General features: G+C 47.5%; 1 protein-coding gene across 9 annotated transcripts in view; it reads left to right on the forward strand.

Moving 5' to 3' along the window:
* The window catches only part of TBC1D16 (TBC1 domain family member 16), an 85,566-nt gene that overhangs the window by 56,284 nt on the left and 8,686 nt on the right, over positions 1-20,596 (forward strand). For 2 of the 9 annotated variants that reach the window (XM_060081749.1, XM_060081748.1), the window contains exons 4-10: positions 12,965-13,126; positions 14,146-14,293; positions 15,188-15,355; positions 15,856-16,004; positions 16,645-16,779; positions 17,506-17,692; positions 19,804-19,992. In XM_060081749.1, coding sequence (XP_059937732.1) covers positions 12,965-13,126; positions 14,146-14,293; positions 15,188-15,355; positions 15,856-16,004; positions 16,645-16,779; positions 17,506-17,692; positions 19,804-19,992 — 1,138 coding nt within the window. The remainder of the gene's footprint in view (positions 1-12,964; positions 13,127-14,145; positions 14,294-15,187; positions 15,356-15,855; positions 16,005-16,644; positions 16,780-17,505; positions 17,693-19,803; positions 19,993-20,596) is intronic. The other 7 variants (XM_060081751.1, XM_060081754.1, XM_060081755.1 and 4 more) reach the window with 7 other exon arrangements.

Here is a 20,596-nt window from a genome sequence, read left to right on the forward strand (position 1 = left end):
ACATTCCATTGTATGGATATACTACATTTTGTTTATCCATTTCTCAGCTGATGGATATTTGTGTCATTTCCCCTTTGGGGCTATTATGAAAAATGTTGCTATGAACATTAATTCGTATACAAGTTTTTGTGTGGATATATATTTTCAATTTTTTTGAGTATATACCTAGGAGTGGAACTGCTGGGCCATATATGGTAACTCGATATTTAACTTTTGAGAAACTTCCAAATTGTTTTCCACAGTAGCTGCACTATTTTTTATTCCCATTGCAATGTATAATGGTTCTAATTTCTCCACAACGTCACCAACACTTACATTTTCCATCTTTGGTTTTTATTGTAACCATCCTAGTAGATGTGAAACGGTATTTCTTTGTACTTTTGATTTGCATTTCCCTAATGGCTAATGATGTTGGGCATCTTTTTGTGTGCTTATTGGCCATTTGTATATCTTCTTTTTTAATTTATTTATTTATTTATTTTTGGCTGCGCTGGGCCTTCATTGCTGCGCGTGGGCTTTCTCTAGTTACGGCGAGCGGGGGCTACTCTTAGCTGTGGTGAGCGACTTCTCATTGCGGTGGCTTCTCTTGTTGAGGAGCTCGGGCTCTAGGCACGCAGGCTTCAGTAGCTGTGGCGCACGGGCTCAGTAGTCGTGGCTCGCGGGCTCTAGAGCGCAGGCTCAGTTGTTGTGATGCACGGGCTTAGCTGCCCGGCGGCATGTGGGATCTTCCAGGGCCAGGGCTTGAACCCTTGTCCCCTGCATTGGCAGGCGGATTCTTAACCGCTGTGCCACCAGGTAAGTCCTGTATATTTTCATTGGAGAGACATCTATTCAGATAGATCCATTGTTTAATTGGGTCAGTTGTCTTTTTGTTGTTGTGTTCTAATTTTATATATATATATATATTCTGGGTACTAGTCCTTTATCAAATATGTGATTTCAAATATTTTCTCCCATTCTGTGGATTGTCTTTTCACTTTCTTGATAGTTTCCTTTGAAACACAAAAGTCTTTAATTTTAATGAAGTCTGATTTATCTATATTTTCTTGGGTTGCTTGTGCTTTTGATGTCATTGAAGAAACCACTGCCTAATCCAAGGTCATGAAGATTTATGCCTGTGTTTTTTCTAAGAGTTTTATAGTTTTAGCTCTTACATTTAGGTCTTTGATCCATTCTGAGTTAATTTTTGTATATGGTATGAGGTAAGGGTGCAAATTCATTCTTTTGCCCATAGATATCCAGTTGTCCCAGCACCAGTTGTTGAAGACTATTCTTTCTCCCACTGAGTTGTTTTGGCACCCTTGTTGAAAACCAATTGACCATCAATGTATGGGTTTATTTCTAGATCATCTATTCTATTCCACTGATCAATATGTCTGTCCTTATGGGAGTACCACTTTATGGTGTGTTTTGGAATTGAAAAGTGTGAGTCCTCCAACTTTGTTCTTCCTTTTCAATATTGTTTTGGCTATTCTGGGTCCCTTGCATTTCCATAATATTTTTGGATCAGCTTGTCAATAACTCCAAAAAAGGCAACTAGGATTTTGATAGGGATTGATAGGGATTGCTAAGCTGGATACTGCCAGCTTAGCAATATTAAGTCTTTCAATCCATAAGCACAGGATGACTTTCCATTTGTTTAGGTCTTCTTTAATTTGCTTCAACAATGTTTTTGTAGTTGTTGTGCAACTCTTTTACTTTGTGTGTGTGTGTTATAAATGGAATTGTTTTCTTAATTTTGTTTTTGGATTGTTTGTTGCTAGTGTATAGAAATGCAATTAATTTTTGTAAACTGATCCTGTATCCTTCAACTTTGCTGAATTCATGTATTAGTTCTAACAGGTTTTTTTGTGTGTGGGTCTTAATTCCTAAGGATATTCTATATGCAAGATCGTATCATCTGTAAACAGATAATTTTACTTCTTTCTTTCAGTCTGGATGCTTTTTAGTTCATTTGTTTTTGCTTGCCTAATTGCTCCGAGTAGAACCTCCAGTAGAATAGAAGTGGTGAGAGCAGACATCCTTGTCTTGTTCCTGATCTTAGGGGGAAAGCTTTCAGTCTTTCACCATAGAGTATGATGTTAGCTGTGGGTTTTTATAGATGCCCTTTATTAGATTGAGGAAGTTCCTTTCTATTTTTAGTTTGGTAAGCGTTTTCATCATGAAAGGTGTTGGATTTTTGTCAAATATTTTTTCTGCAGCTATTGAGATGATTATGTGGTTTTTGTTCTTTATTTTATTTATCTGGTGTATTATATTGATTGATCTTCATATGTTGAACCACCCTTGCATTCCTGGCATAAATCTCACTTGGTCCTGGTGTATGATCCCTTTTATATGTTGTTGGATTTGGTTTGCTAGTATTTTGTTGAGAATTTTGTGTCTCTATCATGAGGGATATTCATTAGGGCCTAGAATGTTATGTTCTTGTGATGTCTTTGTCTGGTTTGGGCATCAGCAAGTGACTTAATACAAAATCCAAAACAAAACACACAAAAGGGAAGGATAAATTTCTAAGGATTTTGCAAGAAATAAAGGAAAATCAGCATATATTGGGTACCTGTGACACATCAGATACTCTGCTTAGCAGCTTCCCTAAGGTCAAAGGAAAACCGCACAGACAAACTGGGTCTTGGAGAGTGAAAAGAACAGGAATGGAGACAGGAGAGCAGGCAACCCAGAAGGAGGGAGCCAAGGAAGCAAATGCACGGAGAGGGCCTTATGGGGTGGAAAGACATGAGTTGTCCAGTTTGCCTAAGATATAGTGGGAACATGTAAAGGGGTATAACTTGGTTGAATAATGTCCCCCTAAATCCATGTCCACCTGGAGCCTCAAAATTCCACTTTATTTAAAAAAAGGGTCTTTGCAAATGTAATTAGTTATGATGAGGCCATTCTGGATTAGGGTGCGCCCTAATCCAATGACTGGTGTCCTTATAAGAAGAGAAAACAGAGACACAGAGACCCACACACAAGGAAAAAGGCCATGTGAAGACAGAGGTAGAGACTAGAGTGATGTATCACAGGGGTCCCCAACCCCTGGGCCACGGACTGCTATTGGTCTACAGCCTGTTAGGAACCCGACCTCACAGCAGGAGGTGAGCAGATAGCGAGCGAGCAAAGCTTCATCTGCCGCTCCCCATCGCTCGCATTACTGCCTGAGCCATCCCCCGACTACCAACAACCCCCCCCACCTTCCGTGGAAAAACTGTCTTCCACAAAACCGGTCCCTGGTACCAAAAAGGTTGGGGACCGCTGATGTACCACATGCCAAGGAAAGCCAAGGATTCCACCAAAAGCTGGAAGAGGCAGGGAAGGATCCTCCCCTAGACCTTCACAGGGAGCTTGGCCCTGCTGATACCTTGATTTTGGACTTGGGATCTCCAGAGCTGGGAAAGATAAATTTCTATTGCTCAAAGCCATACAGTGTGATGCAGTAATACAAGGAGGAACAGGCAAAGATGAGCTGAGGTTAACTTGTGGAGTGTATCACGTGCCAGGCTGAGGACTGGGGCTTTACTGGCAGACAAAACCGGACTGCTGATGGTTTCAGATCCAGGAGCATGGGGCAATGGGGAGCAGTAGGTATGTTTTTCAGGGGCATTCTTTAAGAGATGCTTTTTAAAATAGAATTTTGTTTTCCTCTGTATCTTCCTTTTTTTCCTTTTAAGTCATTGCCGTTGTCTCTGGAAGTCACACACCATAGGAGTCAGAAGTTTGAGCTTTGGATGAGCCACGCCTGGCCCATCCCTGCTCTGCCATTTACCATCTGTGAAATTTGAGGGTGATGTTCCTGACTTCAGTCTATTTAGCTATAAAATGGGGTTAATAATATCTCCTTCATAGTGTTGGTATGAAAAAGTCTTTAAAGCAATCAGCAGAGCTCCTGGCACATAGGAAACCTCAAATAAAGGGTAACTGTGATGATAATTGGTCCTTGAAACCTCACTTTTTCTTTTCTTTTTTTTCTTTTTGAAATTATCCTTATTGGTTTTACAATATAAAAGCTAATATGGACTTCTTGTTTAAAAAAAGATAGAAGATTAGCTTATTGTTTCTGATTATCAAAATGATACATTATTCCTTTTAGAAAATGTGTAAGACAAAGAACAAGATGAGGGCTTCCCTGGTGGCGCAGTGGTTGAGAATCCACCTGCCGATGCAGGGGACACGGGTTCGTGCCCCGATCCGGGAAGATCCCACATGCCGTGGAGTGGCTAAGCCCGTGAGCCATGGCCACTGAGCCTGCGTATCCGGAGCCTGTGCTCCGCAACGGGAGAGGCCACAACAGTGAGAGGCCCGTGTGCCGCAAAAAAAAAAAAAAAAAAAAAAGAACAAGATGAAAATAAACTATAATGCCATCTACAGATGATCTTTATTGTCATTTTGGTGTAGTTTTCTACTCATATATTTATGTAGATTTAAAATATTTATAAATATACATTATATACAAAACCATATTTATCATTTCATATAATTTTTCATCCTACTTTCTTCATTCAACATAATAGCATTTTCTTTGGTCATTAAATACTTTTATAAAACGTTTTATAGTAGCTTAATGGCATTGTATCATATGCATGTGCTACAATATATTAAAATATCCCTTATTGCTAGAAATTAGGTAATAATACTGAGTTGAATATTGGTATTTTTTACAACTTTATTGAAGTATAATTGAGGAACAATAAATTGCATATATTTAAAGTGCACAGTTTGCTGAGTTTTGACATATGTACACTGGTGTACATCACCACAATCAAGATAATGAACACCCATCACCCCCCAAAGTTTCCTGGGTCCCTTTGTAACCCATGCCTCCCTCTAGCCCCTACCTCAAAAATGACTTATCTGCTTTCTATCACTGTAGATTAGCTTGCGTTTCCTAGAACTTTATATAAACGGAATGCCCGCAGTATGTTTTTTGTTTGTTTGTTTGTTTTTGTTCTGGCTTCTTTCACTCAGCATAGTGATTTTTCTGATATATCCACATTGTTGTGTATATCAGCAGTTCATTCACTTTTGTTGCTGAGTCTGATCCCGTTGCATGTATATATCACAATTTGTTTATCCATTCACCTGATGATATAAACACTGGGTTGTTTCCAGTTCTTAGCTGTTACAAATAAAGCTGCTACAAACATTGTGTAGATGTCTTGCATATGGACATAATGTTTGGATTTCCCTTGGTAAATACCTGGGAGTGTAATGGCTGGGTCATATGGTAGGTGTGTGTTTAACTTTTTAAGAAACTGCCAAACTGTTTCCCAGAGTGGTTGTACCATTTTACATTTCCATCAGCAGTGTGTTCCAGTTCCTCCCTATTCTCGTTATCACTTGGTATAGTCAGTCTTTTAGATTTTAGCCATTCTCACAGGTGTGTAGGGGTATCTCATTGTGGTTTTAATTTGCATTTCCCTGATTACTAATGATGCTGAATATCTTTTCGTGTATAGTCTAGCTTTTCTCACTTAACATAATACATTTCAGATTCATCCATGTTGTGTGTATCAGTGGTTTCTTCATTTTTATTGCTTAAGAGTATTCCACTGTATAGTTGTACTGCTGTTTGCTTATCCATTCAGCAGTTGAAAGAAATACCTGTTGATTCTTGCTTTGGCAATTATGAAAAAACTGCTATAAACGTTCATACACCGATCTGTGTGTGAACACTTTTCACTTCTCTTGGAGTGAGATTGATAGGTTGTATGGTAAGTGTATGTTTGACTTTATAAGATACCACCAAACTATTTTCCAAAGTGGCTCTTTCATTTTCTATTCCCACCGGCAAAGTATGAGAGTTCCAGTTGCTCTGCATCCTGGCCAGCACTCTGTAACAGCATTTTTCATGTGTTTGTTTTTTAATCATTCTAATGGGTGTGTAGTGTGTCACATTGTATCTCCTTATATCACATTGTGGTTTCAGTTTCCATTTCTCTCACATGATCAATGATGTCATATGCTTATTTGCTTATTTGGCGAAGTCTTTTCAAATCTTTTGGCAATTTTAAAATTGTGTTGTTTGTTTTATTACTGAGCTTTGAGGGTTCTTTATATATTCTAGATACAAATCCTTTATCAGATATGTGTTTTACAAATATCTTTTCCCGGTCTGTGGCTTGTCTCTTTATTTTCTTAACAGTGTCTTTCAAAGAGCAGAAGTTTTTCATTTTAATGAAGTCTGATTTATCACTTGTTTTCTTTTATAGATCATGCTTTTGGTATCACATCTAAGAAATATTTATCTAACAACACTGTTGAGTTTTAAGAGTTCCTCATACATATTCTGGATACAAGTCTTTCATTGGATATATGTATTATGAATATTTTCTCCCAGGCTGTGGGATGCATTTTTATTTTCTTTAATGATGTATTCTGAAGAAAAGAATTTTCAGTTATCTAATTTATTAATTATTTATTTTATGTTTTGTGCTTTTTGTTTTCTAAGAAAACTTGGCCTATTCTAAGGTTGCAAAAGTATTCTTTTATGGATTCTTCTAGAAGTTTTAAAGTTTTAGGTATCACATCTAGGTCTGTGATCTATTTTGAGTTAATTTTTGTGTAAGACATGAAGAAAGGGTTGATGTTAATTTTTTTTCCATACAGATATCCGGTTGATCTAACAACATCAGTTAAAAAGCTATTCTTTCTCCATTGAATTGTCTTTGCATCTTTGTCGATAATTAACTGATCATATTTACCTATTTCTGGGCTCTATTTTGTTCCATTAATTTAAAAGTTTGCTCTTTAAGCAATACCAGACTGCCTTGATTACTGTAGGTTTATAATAAGTCCTCCAGCTTTCTTCTTTTATTCATATTTGCTTTAGTTATTCTAGGTCTTTTGCATTTCCATATGAATTTTAGAGTCAGCTTGTCAATTTGTACCCAGAAAATTCTGCTGGAATTTTGATTGGAATTGTGTTGAATCTGTAGATCTATTTGGCAAGATTGCCATCTTAACGATGTGACTGTTTCAATCCATGATCATGGTATATCTCTTCATTTATTTAGTTTTCCTTTAATTTCTCTCAGCAAGGTTTTATGTTTTTCAGTGTATAGGTCTTGAATGTCATTTGTTGGACTTATTCTAAGTATTTTTTAAATTAATTAATTAATTAATTAATTTTAAAATTTATTTTTGGCTGTGTTGGGTCTCTTTGCTGCATGTGGACTTTCTCTAGTTGTGGTAAGCGGGGACTACTCTTTGTTGTGTGGTGCGCAGGCTTCTCACTGTGGTGGCTTCTCTTGTTGCAGAGCACAGGCTCTAGGCACACACGGGCTTCAGTAGCTGTGGCACGTGTGCTCAGTAGTTGTGGCTTGTGGGCTCTAGGGCGCAGGCTCAGTAGTTGTGGCACACGAGCTTAGTTGCTCCACAGCATGTGAGATCTTCCCGGACCAGGGCTCAAACCCATGTCCCCTGCATTGGCAGGTGGATTCTTAACCACTGTGCCACCAGGGAAGTCCCTATTCTAAGTATTTTATATGGGCTTTTTGCTACTATAAGTGGAATTTTTTGTTTATTACATTTTCCAATTATGTGTTACTAGTCTTTAATAATACAATTAAGTTTTCTACATTAACCTTTATAACTCTGCTAAATTCACTGATTAGTTCTAATAGTTGTTTTGTAAATTCCATGGGATTTTTCATGTAAACAATTATATCATCTGCAAATGGGGACAGTTTTACTTCTTCTTTTCCAATATTTATGTGTTTCAGTTTCTCTTCTTGCCTCTTGCTAAGTGTAGAGCCTCCCAATCGTAGGCGGAAACATTTCAGTCTCCTACCATTGAGTATGATGTGAACTGTAGAATGTCTGCAGGTGCCCTCTATCAATCTGAAGCGGTACCCTTCTATTCCTAGTTTGCTGACAGCTTTTATCCTGAATGAGCATTAGATTTTTGTCAGAGGCTTTTTCTGTGTCTATTCACATACATATTTTTTGTAGGTATCTCTGGCTGTTTTCTTAGGATCAGTATCTGGAAATGAAAGTAAAGGGTCAAAATACATAAACATTTTTAAGCCTTTTGCATCCGATTTCCTAACTGCCATTGAGAGAAATCTGAACAGCATACAGTGCCCCCAGCTGTGCGAGAGTGTTTCCCCAAACCCTGACTTACACTATATTTCATAACTTTTTAATTACGCCAATTTCATAGACCTCCCCTCAAATTGTATCTTGTTTCCAGTTGCATTTATTTCATTACTCTGGACATGAAAATTTTATTGGCTGGTTGTATTTATTCTCTAGTGATTTGTTTTTTCTTGTACCTTTGCCATTTTTTCTGTTGGGCATTCATTTTTTTTAATTTACATAATTTTTTCTGTATTAAAGATATTAATCCTTGTCATATATATGTCCCTGTTTGTTTTTTGGCTTTTCATTTTAATAGACTTTATTTTTTAGAGCAGTTTTAGGTTCATAACAAAATTGAGGGGAAAGTACAGAGATTTCCCATATACCCCTGCCCCTACACATGCAAAGCCTTCCCATTACCAACATCCCCACCAGAGTGGTACATTTGTTACATTGGATGAACCTACAGTGACACATCACTATCCCCCAAAGTCCATAGTTTACATTACGATTCACTCTTGTACATTGCATGGGTTTTAAGAAATGTAATATAATGACATGTATCCACCACTATAATGTCATACAGAGTAGTTTCACTGCCCTAAAATTTTTCTGTGCTCCACCTGTTTACCGCTTCCCACTCCCCCCAATCTCTGACAACCAGGATCTCTGACAAAAGGATAGTGATCCTTTTACTATCTACATGGTTTTTCCTTTTCCAGAATGTCATAGAGTTGGAATCATATAGTAAGTTTCCAACTCTGCCTTTTCAGATTGGCTTCTTTCACTTAGTAATATGCACTTAAGTTTCCTCCATGTCTTTTTCATGGCTTGATAGCTCATTGCTTTTTATCGCTGAATAATATTCCATTGTCTGGATGTACTGAAGTTTGTTTATCCATTTACCTACCAAAGGACATCTTGCTTGCTTCCAAGTTCTGGCAATTATGAGGGGCCACCAAAGGGTGGCATTATTTCCAGCCCTCCTCCCCCAGTCCTCCCCACCGCCACTCCATATGCACACAGCACAATTTCTGAAACTGCACACCCTTCCCAACACGCTGTGTCCTGCTCACCCCACAGGGCAGGCCAAGGTTCGCAGAAACCAGATCCAGGATGGACACTTGCTCCGACAGAGTCCAGGGTAAAGGCTCCTGCTCCCCTGCTGTGGTGGAAGGACTGGGGCCCTGAGGTGAAGGAGCCCCAGAGAGAGGGCCCCCCAACACCTTCCTGCAGCAACTTGCCTCCAGGCAAAAGTCTGCTTAAACCCTTTTACAACTCCTGAGGGGGAAATTATTTGCATTAATTAATTGACTGACTAATTAATTCAAGACACTATACTTGGGACCTACAGCTGGGGTTCCATCGACTTACTGTTCAACTGAATCAAAAGGCTCAGAAGGAAGAAAAACAAGAGCTAACTTAAAAGTTTGGATTTTTAAAAATGTTAAAGTCTGGCTGCAATGTCTCTTTGACCTTGAGAACCACAATTCAATAATTTTGGAGGAAGGGAATTCCCTGGCAGTCCGGTGGTTAGGACTCTGCGCTTCCACTGCAGAGGGCATGGGTTAAATCCCTGGTCAGGGAACTAAGATCTTGCATGCTCCTCGTCATCACCAAAAAAAAAAAAAAAACCAAAATAATCATTTTGGAGGTTTCTTCCTTCCTGCTCAAGCTTTTTCTGAAAACAGACACTTCCCGTATATATCAGTTATCTATAGCCCCGTAACAAAGAACTCCAGAACTTAGCAACTTAAAACCACCATCTTCAGTTTGCTCACAGGGCTTCCCGTTGGGCTGGGCCAAGTCAGGCTGTTCTGCTGGGTGCTCTGGGGCTTCCTGAGGCAGCTGTCACCAGCTGGGAGCTCAGCCGGGTGGAGGGTCTGAAATGGTCTCTGTCCATGAGGTTTGGGGACTCTGATGCTGTCAGCTGTGTGTCTCTCTCCTTGTGGTCTCTCATCATTTATGCCTGGGCTTCCTTACATGGTGGCAGGAGTATACCAAGAGTGAGAATACAGAAGGTTCTTGAGGCCAGGCTCTGGAGCTCATAGAATGTCACTCATACCACATCCTATTGGCCAAAGCCACTTGAAAGGCCAGCCGAGATTCAGGGGTAGGGAAACAAACACCACTCTAGGAATTTGGGGCCATATTTAATCTCCAACTCTGTGCCTGACATTGCAGGAGTTGCCAGATGGACAAAGAACACGCTTGCTATGTTTTGCTGTGGCAGAGCTGGCTTTTCTTATTCATTTCTGTTTTGCATTTTGGTGATCTTCAGAAAAAATGCTATATTTCTTAGAGTTTAGCATCTTCTCCCTCTACCTATAAAACATTTTTAACTTATAGCATATTGGGAGTTATTGCCTTAGATAAACCATGCTTATAATTTTAATGTACCACACAATAATTTTATGAACAAGCCAAATTATATACCACACATATTCTTAAAACCAAATTGCTCTGTATGTGTAAAAAGATAAAAAATAAAAATTGTACGTATTTCAATTTTCCCAAGATTTTATTTCCATGTTTTTCTATGACTTCAAAATTCCCAGACATTTAACATTTTCATCCCAGGCATGAGTATTAAATCTCTGTGTTCTGTGCCAGGCTTGTGCTGAGAGCTGGGGATGCAGAAGAGCAAACGAGATACGGCCCTTAACCCCATGGCAATGGGTGTTCAGGCAGAAACAGATGTGGCCCTAGGTGACCTAGATGACTGTACAGTCATCTGCTATGACAGGCCCTAAATAACAGAGAATGAAGTCTTCTATCAACTTTGCTCCAGTTTGAACCGTGGAACCCCAGCTGTAGGTCCCAACATAATGTCTTGAATTAATTAATCAATCAATTAATTAATGCAAATAATTTCCCCCTCAGGAGTTGTAAAAGGGTTTAGGCAGACATCTGCCTGGGGGCAAGTTGCTGCAGGAAGGTGTTGGGGGGGTCTCTCTCCTGGGCTCCTTCCCCTCAGGACCCCAGTCCTTCCACCACAGCAGAGGAGCAGTGGCTTCGGCCAGGACTCTGTCGGAGCAAGTGTCCATCCTGGATCTGGTTTCTGCAAACCTTGGCCTGCCCTGTGGGGTGAACAGGATGTAGCATGTTGAGAAGGGCATGCAGGTTTTGGAGGATCGTGCTATGTGCGTGTGGAGTGGCGGTGGGGACAACTGGGGGAGAGGGGCTGGAAATAATGCCATCCTTTGGTGGGCCCTCTCTGGCTGGGCTTGGAGGTGAGCCTGGATGGGCCAGCCCCGTCGGGGAAGCACGCCAAGCACATGCTCTCCGGCCACTGCGGCCTCATTGTTCAGTAAGCAGATTATGAAATGCTGTGTGAAGCGGCATGGTGGGGGGCTGTCTTCAGACCTTCGGCTTGCCTTGTTTTGCAGACAGTCATTGCATAGTGCAGCCAGTCAGGCTCCCCTCGGGAGGACAGGGAATCCCTCAGCCTTTTTGGGTCCGAGTTTGCCGTGTGGCTGCCTGCTTCAGCTTGTCTACCTACCCTCCCATCCAGCTGTCTATCTTTACCTGAGTCTGTTTCCTGGGAGAGCGCAGGTGCCCCTCAGAAATGGGAGGACCTGGCTCAGCCCACTTCCTTAGGCAGGTGGGGAAGAACTGCACACCAGGCCCAGTGTTGTTCTAGAAGCAGCCAAGTTTCTAAAAAGGCCAGTCTTCCTCTTTGAGGAAGTTCCGAGTTAGAGGGATTGTGCTTGAACAATCCAGAGTAGCTTCATTTGGAGACCTGGTGCCCATCAGAGGAAGAGGTGCCTCAGGATTAATTGCCTCCGACACTTTTATGTTCTCGGCTGAAACAGGAAAGCGGGATAAAGTGATTGCAGTCTTACCTCTGTGGGATATCAGGGTTGGGATCCAGAACCGATGCTTGCCTTTACTCTGGCGATATTTTAGCAGTCATCTGCTAGATGTTACTATTAAATCTCAAGAGACAGCATTTAACCTGTGGTGTAGCTGAATCCATGTAATAAAATATTTGGCAACCGAGGAGCCAAACAGAATTATTAATTTTTTAAAGAAGCAGAATAAGATAATGGGGTTGTATTGCTGAACTTTGAACTTAGAAACAGTTAAATACACCGATGAAGGCGTGGGCCACAAAACTTGGGTTCAAATTCCAGCTCTACCACCTGCTAGCTGTGTGACCCTGGACAAATTACTTAACCTTTCTGAGCCTCAATTCCTGTTTTGTACAATGGTGGTAATAACCGCCCATTTCCTAGGATTTATTGTGAAGCTTATATGTGATAAAAAGCACATGAAAAGTGGTTAACACAGAGCTAAGTGTTTACTATTAGTATTAATAGTATTATAACACAAATGTTTCCTTATGGAACCACTGTTCTTTCAGGAAAATACTGAACCAATTTGAACCCAAATGGAAGCCCCACACTGTCTAAAATGGTCACAAAACAGCTTCTTTTAGTAAGCCCTTAAAACCAGGGTGCCCAGCACTGAGCACTGTTCATTCTACACGAAGCCATGTTATTATCTTCGCTGTGCAAAAGAGGAAACAAAGGCTCAGAGAGGCTTGGTAACTTGCCCAAGGTCACACAGCAAGGGCTCAAACCCAGTCAGTAGGACCTCATCTGCCATTATGACAACCTAATATCTCTGTTAAGGTGGAACAAAATTTGATCACAAAAATCCTTTCCCATCCACATTAAAGTGTAATTGGGCAAGACCTATGATAGGATTCATTCGTTCATTCATTCATGGGTGTCCGTGGACAGCCTCTATGTGCCCAGCGTGTTCGGCTATATCTCTGAGTGTGCACGCACGTTTAAATGGTTTCCCCAGCCCTCCCTGCCCTTCCCTCATGGCTGCACAACAGAGAAACGTGTGGCCCTCACATGACTTACTCCACCAGCTCCCCCTCCAGCGTGGACGCCCACCTGCAGTTCCCGGACAGCAGTGGCCTCCTGCAGCCCCCGCGCTGGGACGAGCCACAGCGGGCCTGCGCCTTGGAGCAGATCTGTGGTGTGTTCCGAGTGGACTTGGGTCACATGCGCTCCCTCCGCCTCTTCTTCAGGTGAGGCCCTCTTGGCCACGTCCTGGAAGCTGCCTGTGTGCTGTGTCCCGGGGGGCCATGCTTGGGTCCAGCGCCCCTGCATCCCCAAACACCTGCTTCCCAACATCACTAGTCTCGTCAGCAGTGCCCCCTGCGGCTGCCCCACAGAAGCTGGGTCTGGGTAGCTCCCAAACTCTTTCCTCTGCTTTCAGGGTGATGGTAAAAGCAGCTGTTGCTTGGAGCTCTGGTTTGGGGAAAGACGACGAACCAGGGCTACACAGAGAGCAGTTGCTGCAGGCTGCCCCTGGTCACCCACCCAGAGGCCCAGCGTGCTCAGAATAGGCCATGGCTTTCTAGAGGGAGGCACCCTTTCCTTCATTATAGGGAACCATCCCTTTTAGTTCCCTAACGGCCACCTCATGTCTCTCTTCCTGAAAGGCAGGGTGGCCCAGCCACAGGAAAGCACCAACCAAGACTGGTGCTTAGAAGAAGCAGGCGTGTCTCTGTGGGAGTTCCCAGACCCAGAGCCACATTCCGCCTTTCATGGAACGGAAGCCAAGTTTGGGCGATGGCCCTGAGGCATGTGTCGTGAATTTCCCCAGCGGATTCTCCCAGAGTGCTTTCCATGCCGGATGGGGAAGCCTGCTGGAGGGGCGTCCCTTAGCGCCCGCCCCATCTGGGTTCAAAACCTGATTCCCTGTCAGGGCATCCACCCCCAGGACTCCCGGAGAGAAGGGAGGATATGACCTGGCAGGCAAGGGTGGGTAGAGAAGGCTGCTCTGGCAGGTCTCCCGGGAGTGAGGACAATACAACCTGGGGTCTCCCAGGAAGGGAGCTGCTTTGCCTTCTTCAGCAAAGGGGTGATGGCTTCTGTTGGGGCATAATTCTGTCCCCTTGCCTCCAGCAGCCAAACTCCACGGGGACTTTCTGTTTCCTGCCTCTGAGGTTGGCAATAGGGGCCTCTGATTATACTTGGAAATAAAAACCCATGTTTACATATTCATGGGTCTGTTCTCTTCCCCACTCCGATGGCCACTCAGCGATGAGGCCTGCACCAGCGGCCAGCTGGTCGTCGCCAGCCGGGAAAGCCAATACAAGGTGTTCCACTTCCACCACGGTGGCCTGGACAAGCTGCCCGACGTGCTTCAGCAATGGAAATACTGCACAGAGACGCACCTCAAAGACCAGGTAGCCCGGAGGAGGGAGGCCCTTCACCACCCCTGGAGGCACCTGGCTGCTGAGACACCCCCCCTCCCATTTCCCCCCTCCCCTCCAACGGGGGCCCAGGACATTGGCTCTCTCCCCCGGAGACCCAGGCCTCTCCTGTGTGACCCGTGGTCGCTGGGGGCCTACAGAGCAGCAATTTGGGATTTGAAACATGTGCCCAGGCTTCTTGTAAAGGCAGTACTCCGCACTTGAAAAATCATGTTTTGACAAGGCTTCCTGCCATATTTTGCTCAATCTACATACAAATGTAATAAGAGCTCTTTAATTATCTGGTTAAGATACTGTATGTGCTTATTAGAAACGGGCTGACTTTAAAATTCCCTTCCTTCCCACAGAGCCTCCTGCTGGCTTCCCTTATTACAGTAGCATGGCTTTTTTCCCCCCGTACATTGAACAACCTTTGATTTTTGAATTAAATGTCAGCTGCAGTTTTGCCCTGGATCCGTGACTGCCCGTGGAGACAACCTGACAGGCGGGCTCCCCGCTCGCAGAACAGCCATCCCTTTGTATGTGGCCAATCACATGTAATTTATTGCAGGCCCTCCCGGCAGAGGGAAGTTGGCCGTCCGAGGCATTAATTCCGTATTTGCAGCGGGGCTGGAGGGAGAGTGGGGCGCGGCGGTCGATGGGAGTGGGCCGGGAGCCGGGAGCGCGAGGGGGGACCATGGTAAGAGGACGGTATTTTCTTTTGAATTGTGTCTAATTACACTTGCCATTTAGGGGTTTGTATGCGGGGAAGAGGCGTCCCCCTCCTTTCGGAAGAGAGAGAGAGGAAGGCTTACATCCCGCGAAGAGCGCGGCTGGCTTCGAAAGCGAAGCGGCTGAGACACTGATCCCCAACTGTCCTCCGTCCAGCAGGTCGCCGACGAAAAGACGTGCATGCAGTTCTCCATTCGGCGTCCCAAACTGCCGTCTTCCGAGACGCACCCCGAGGAGAGCATGTACCGACGGCTGGACGTCGCGGCCTGGCTCCGCCACCTGAACGCGCTGGGCCAGGTGGAGGAGGAGTACAAGCTCCGCAAGGTGAGGCCCGGTGTGCCCGCGGGGCCCGATTCAGGACCAGGGGTCGGGGCCGTACCCACGGGCCGCCTCCGCGGGGTGCGTCCGCTGGTGCCAGAGCTGGCTGTGTGAACGCGCCCGATAGAGCAATCAAAGCCGCTGCGATGAAAAAGCAACCTCCGGAGTGGGTTTGGAGAACCCCGCGTCAGCCTGTATAGCAGAGCTCGCAGCCCGCGCCGCGATTCCAAAACCGGGATTAGGCCCTGACGTGAGAACGACAGGTTAATCTGAGTGCCGCACCAGGGGGGGCATTGACATTGAAATGAGCCTGGTTTGTGTCCTGTATGGGAATGGGGGGCCGGCACTTTCCCCTTCCAAACATGTGCAAATTGCAGCGATCTGAATCAAGGCATCAGTTGTCAAGAAGGCGCAGCAAAGCCACCAAAACACAGATCCCCGGGGATTTGGGGGTCCTTTGAGCAGCCCTGCTTTGGCCCCTCCCCAACTTTTGCCGCTTCCTCCAGGCCATTTTCTTCGGCGGCATTGATGTGTCAATCCGGGGGGAGGTCTGGCCCTTCCTGCTGCGTTATTACAGCCACGAGTCGACGTCGGAGGAGAGGGAGGCGCTGCGGGTGCAGAAGAGAAAGGAATACGCCGAGATCCAGCAGAAAAGGTGACCGCGGCGACCGGCCGGGGCCCACTCGAACCGCGGAGGGAAACGAAACCCACCCCAGCGCCGCGGAGGGAAACCCACCCCAGCGCCGCGGAGGGAAACCCACCCCAGCGCCGCGGAGGGAAATGCCATTTGGAAAGGCAATTTGAGGTGCAATTCAGCATTGATAATATGTTCCGTGACCCATAGTTTCCTTGAAAAATGGGTCTCCCAGGACCGTGAGAGATGGGGCTGGATAAGTGCAGTTATTACCCCAGCGCCCGGCCCCGGGACTGGCTCTCTTTAGCTCGCATATCAAGATTTTAGAATTCTTTTTCAATGTACTTAACGAGGCGCTGACATCCTTCCGCAGAACGCCGGGGTGGCGGGGGTGTTTGGGGGGCACTGGGACTGCTGAGGTCTGTTTGGGCCTCGCTGATCCCGCGGCTGCGGTCAGCTCTCTGTTTGGGACCCGTGAGGCCGAGTTAATGTTTGGAAAGCCTTGTGCACCGCCCCCCCGCACCCCAGGTCAGTGGGAGCCGGAGGGTTTGCCAGCGGCCCCAGTTCCCATCTGGGAGCAGGGCTGGGCGGGACGCCCGCGCCAGCCGGGAGCGTATGTGCCGCTTGCTGACCCCCCAGCGGGCGCTCTGCTCCATGCCAGGCTTTCCATGACCCCTGAAGAGCACAGAGCGTTCTGGAGGAACGTGCAGTTCACCGTGGACAAGGATGTGGTACGGACAGATCGAAGCAACCAGTTCTTCCGAGGAGAAGGCAATCCCAATGTGGAGAGCATGAGGTACCACCTCCCGGGCCAGCATGGTTCCTACCCCCTCGGTTTCACTCCCATCTGCCACCTCACCCCTCAGGCCTCAGTTGACCCTCTGGGAAGCGGCCGAGCAGCAGCTTCTGCAGGGGTCAGGGGTCTTTCCTCCAGGTTCAATGCCCCAGTATCAGAGGGTCGTTAGCTATTTTAGGCAATGTCAGTGGGTCTCTTATTGTCCTAGAGACCCAGGGAAGGCCTGTAGGCCCCACCCGCTGGACATCCACCAAGCTTAACCTTGCTTGTCTCACACCAGCCGTGGCCAGCCTCCCCCTGAGTGTCTCTGTCTCCCATTGGGTGGTCTTCTGGATGATAAAGCCACACAGGGCTGAGGCTGGCATCTTTGACGTTCTGCTACCTCCTGGCAAATAATTGCACAAAATTAGCAGCCCATGAAAACGTTCCTGGCCAGCCCACCCTTTGTCACAGGCAGTTGACAATTAAGAAAATCAGACCCACATTCCTCCTTGCCCTGCTCTCGAGGGGCTGGGCTGGTGAGTGCCTAATTGCAGGCCATTACCTTTCCCCAGGCTCTGGAGACGGTCCCAGAGCTGCCCTCCTTCCTCTGATGTCAAGGTGAAAGATGGGGGCCCGGACAGCCCAGGGTCTCCAGCCTGGGGTTCTACTGGCCTGCACAACAACACACTGCTACGTTGTGGCCACCCTCCACTGACCTCCCTGCTCTCTGCACTGCGTCTCCAGGAGAATCCTGCTGAACTATGCAGTGTACAATCCAGCCATCGGCTACTCCCAGGGCATGTCGGACCTGGTGGCACCCATCCTGGCCGAGGTCCTGGACGAGTCAGACACCTTCTGGTGCTTTGTGGGTTTGATGCAGAACACGATCTTTGTCAGCTCTCCTCGGGACGAGGACATGGAGAAACAGCTGGTGAGGCTCTCAGATGTGTATGGCTTGGCTGCTGTGGGTCAGCAAGCAGCAGAAAAGCCCGGGTCAGCCTTGCCGATGGACTATGGGGGGCTTAGCCCTGGGCCTCTGGGATAGGGCCAGCTCCCCCAGGAGGGACGCACGCTGTTCCCAGGTCCCAGGACACGTGTTGCCATCCCCACCTCACACTCCTGCAGGTCCAGAGTCTGGACTGTGCAGGGCCCTCCCCTTGTGGCTTCCCACCTCCCTGCATGTGGCATCCCAACCCAGGCTCCCTGGGAGACAAAGAAGGGGGGGGTCCCTATCACACCTGACCCTGTGCTTTGTAAAATGGTTCCTCAGGTGCATCTGGGCCCCCTGCAGGGGTCCAACATAGCCAGGGTTCTGGGGGTGGGGATGGGAGGGGCTCCTGAAACCACCTCGAGGCCCACTGGGTAGTCGTCACAATCGTACCTCGAGGGCAGCAGGCTTGCTGTGCGCAGCCGGCACCCCTCCCTTCATGGCCTCCCCTAACCTACACAGACCAGGCAGCACTGAGAATTGGGAGCGAGGCGGCAGAGCTGGGTAAGGCAGGGCCAGGAGTGTGCACTCTTTCCTGACCTAGCATCTGTGCACTCCAGGCACCTGCCAGGTGCTGCTGGCACTGGGAGATGGTCTCAGTTCCCCAGTCTGCAAGAGATTCTTGGTCTGGAAGCTGACAGTGTGAGGAGAGGATGCTGGGTGCCAGGGAGTGATACAGAAAGAGCTCTGGCGATAGAGATGGGAACCAAGACAGGCGTCCCAATGTCTCCTTGGACTAGGCCGACCCCACGGCACATGGGGTCTGGCCCTGGACACTGCCAGGCCTGCCAAGACTTGGCTGAGCAGAGCTCTCTGGGCAATGACACTGGGCGCCCCGGTCAGGTTGGTGGCCCACATGCAATGAGGGTGGAGCTGAATGGAGGGCCTCAAATGCCAGGCCAAGGAGCGTGTCCCGTCGACTAGCCATTAGGAAGCCGTTGAAGACTATGGATGGGAGAGCAGAACACAGCAGGGGATTGGACGAGGGGGAGCCAGGAGCAGGCAGGTGGGGATTGGAAGGTGAGGGGCACCAGAGCGGGGGTGGGGAGCACCCGTGAGGGAGGGAGGGGGTCAGCTGCATGTGTGGCCTTGGCCCTGCTGTAGGCCACTGGGTGGAAAGACTGGCCAGTCGGGAAGGATCCTCAGAACCAGTTCCCGTGCCATCCCAGCCGCTGTCTCAAGTAGGAACAATGGGTCGCTTGTGTGGGAAGGGGCCTGTGAGTCACCAAGCCCCCACCCCAGGATCTGGCTGGGATCTCAGCCGAGCCTGCCCACTCCAGCCGAGCCTGCCCACTCTGTGCTCTCTGCATCGGCCCTGTGATGTCAGGTTTCCACGGTACCTGCAGAGGCAATTACGGGCTCTGATGCGAGTCGCCCCTGATGGGCTCCGAAGCACATGGCCCCATGACTCGTTAGCTGCCAGAGATTGATTTTACAACGGTGCTGGTGAAGTCAGCAGCCCAAGCAGGACGTTGCCAGAAATAGCCTCGATCTTATCCCACGTCACTGGGTGGTGACCTTAAGTGCAGGAATTGAGCCTCTTGGGGTTCAGAATCCCCCCCTCTCTGCTCTAAATCAGCTCTGGAAGATGATGGATCTTGGTGATCAGAGCGGAAGGTGGTTGAGTGGGTGTGGGGGAGGGGGCGTTGTCAATGGATGATCTGCTCGACATCCCAGAAAGGAGGGGGCGTCAGAAACAGCCCCATATGGCGCCTGAGGCCTGGGGGTCTTCCTAGCCTCGGACCTGCCACTAGCCTCCTGGTCCACATCAGGGTGCTATGCTCTGCCTTGCCCTGGGCCACGCCACAGCCTCCAAAACAGTCTGAAATCTGGGCTAAGCTGACAAAGACAGGTGTGAGTCAGACTTCCAGCGACAGAACAAAATAAGTGGGTGCAGTGACATGTAGCAGGTAGAGACCTCACGCATGGCACACAGGCTTTGGCGGGGGGGAGGGGTGGACTGAGGCAGGGCCTCGGTGGGAGTGGGCTTCCTGGGCCAGGCAGGCAGGCGTGCTCGGGGCTGGGGGGCTAACTCATCTCGGCCTCGCCCCCAGCTGTACCTGCGGGAGCTGCTGCGGCTGACGCACCTGCGCTTCTACCAGCACCTGGTCTCGCTGGGCGAGGACGGCCTGCAAATGCTCTTCTGCCACCGCTGGCTGCTGCTGTGCTTCAAGCGGGAGTTTCCCGAGACTGAGGCTCTGCGGATCTGGGAGGCCTGCTGGGCCCACTACCAGGTGAGCCAGGTGCGGTGCCCAGGGCTGGGGGCTGGGACAGCGGCTCCAGAGCGACAGTCGCCATCCTGCACCCAGCCTAAAAGGAAGGCGGGGTGCCCACATAACTGTGCGCCTCCTCTGGGGTCCCCCTCCACCATCCCTGATCCCTTGCAAGCCACAGTCAGCCCCTCACATGGCGACTGCCTTCCAGTCCCACGTGGCCAGCCTCAGACCTGCAATTCCCCTCCCAAGTAACTGAAATCGATGCAAATTGCCCACTGACTGCACTCATTACCACGTTCTGGGGCTGAGCACGCTCCTGTCACAACCAATCAGCATGAAAGACATTGCGGGGCCGAGCAGGACACCAGTGCCCACATGCTGGAGCCAGTGCCCGCCTGCCTGCCCCCTCGGGACGGCTCAGAGAAAGGGCCTGAGATCTTGCTTCCCCATCAGCCCCTCTGAGAGCCCGGGCCCGGCCCACTGTCCCCACCCGGGAATGTGATTTCCACTTGCCGTCCACCGTTATCATTGTCTCCTCAACAAATTCCCCTGAGAGTGTCGAACTGGCCCTGTCACACAGCTTTAATGCCCAAATTAGCAACAAGCTGGCAACGTGAAAGGATAGGCAAGT

The sequence above is a fragment of the Mesoplodon densirostris genome, chromosome 18 (genome assembly GCF_025265405.1).
Source record: "Mesoplodon densirostris isolate mMesDen1 chromosome 18, mMesDen1 primary haplotype, whole genome shotgun sequence".
NCBI lineage: Eukaryota > Metazoa > Chordata > Mammalia > Artiodactyla > Ziphiidae > Mesoplodon > Mesoplodon densirostris.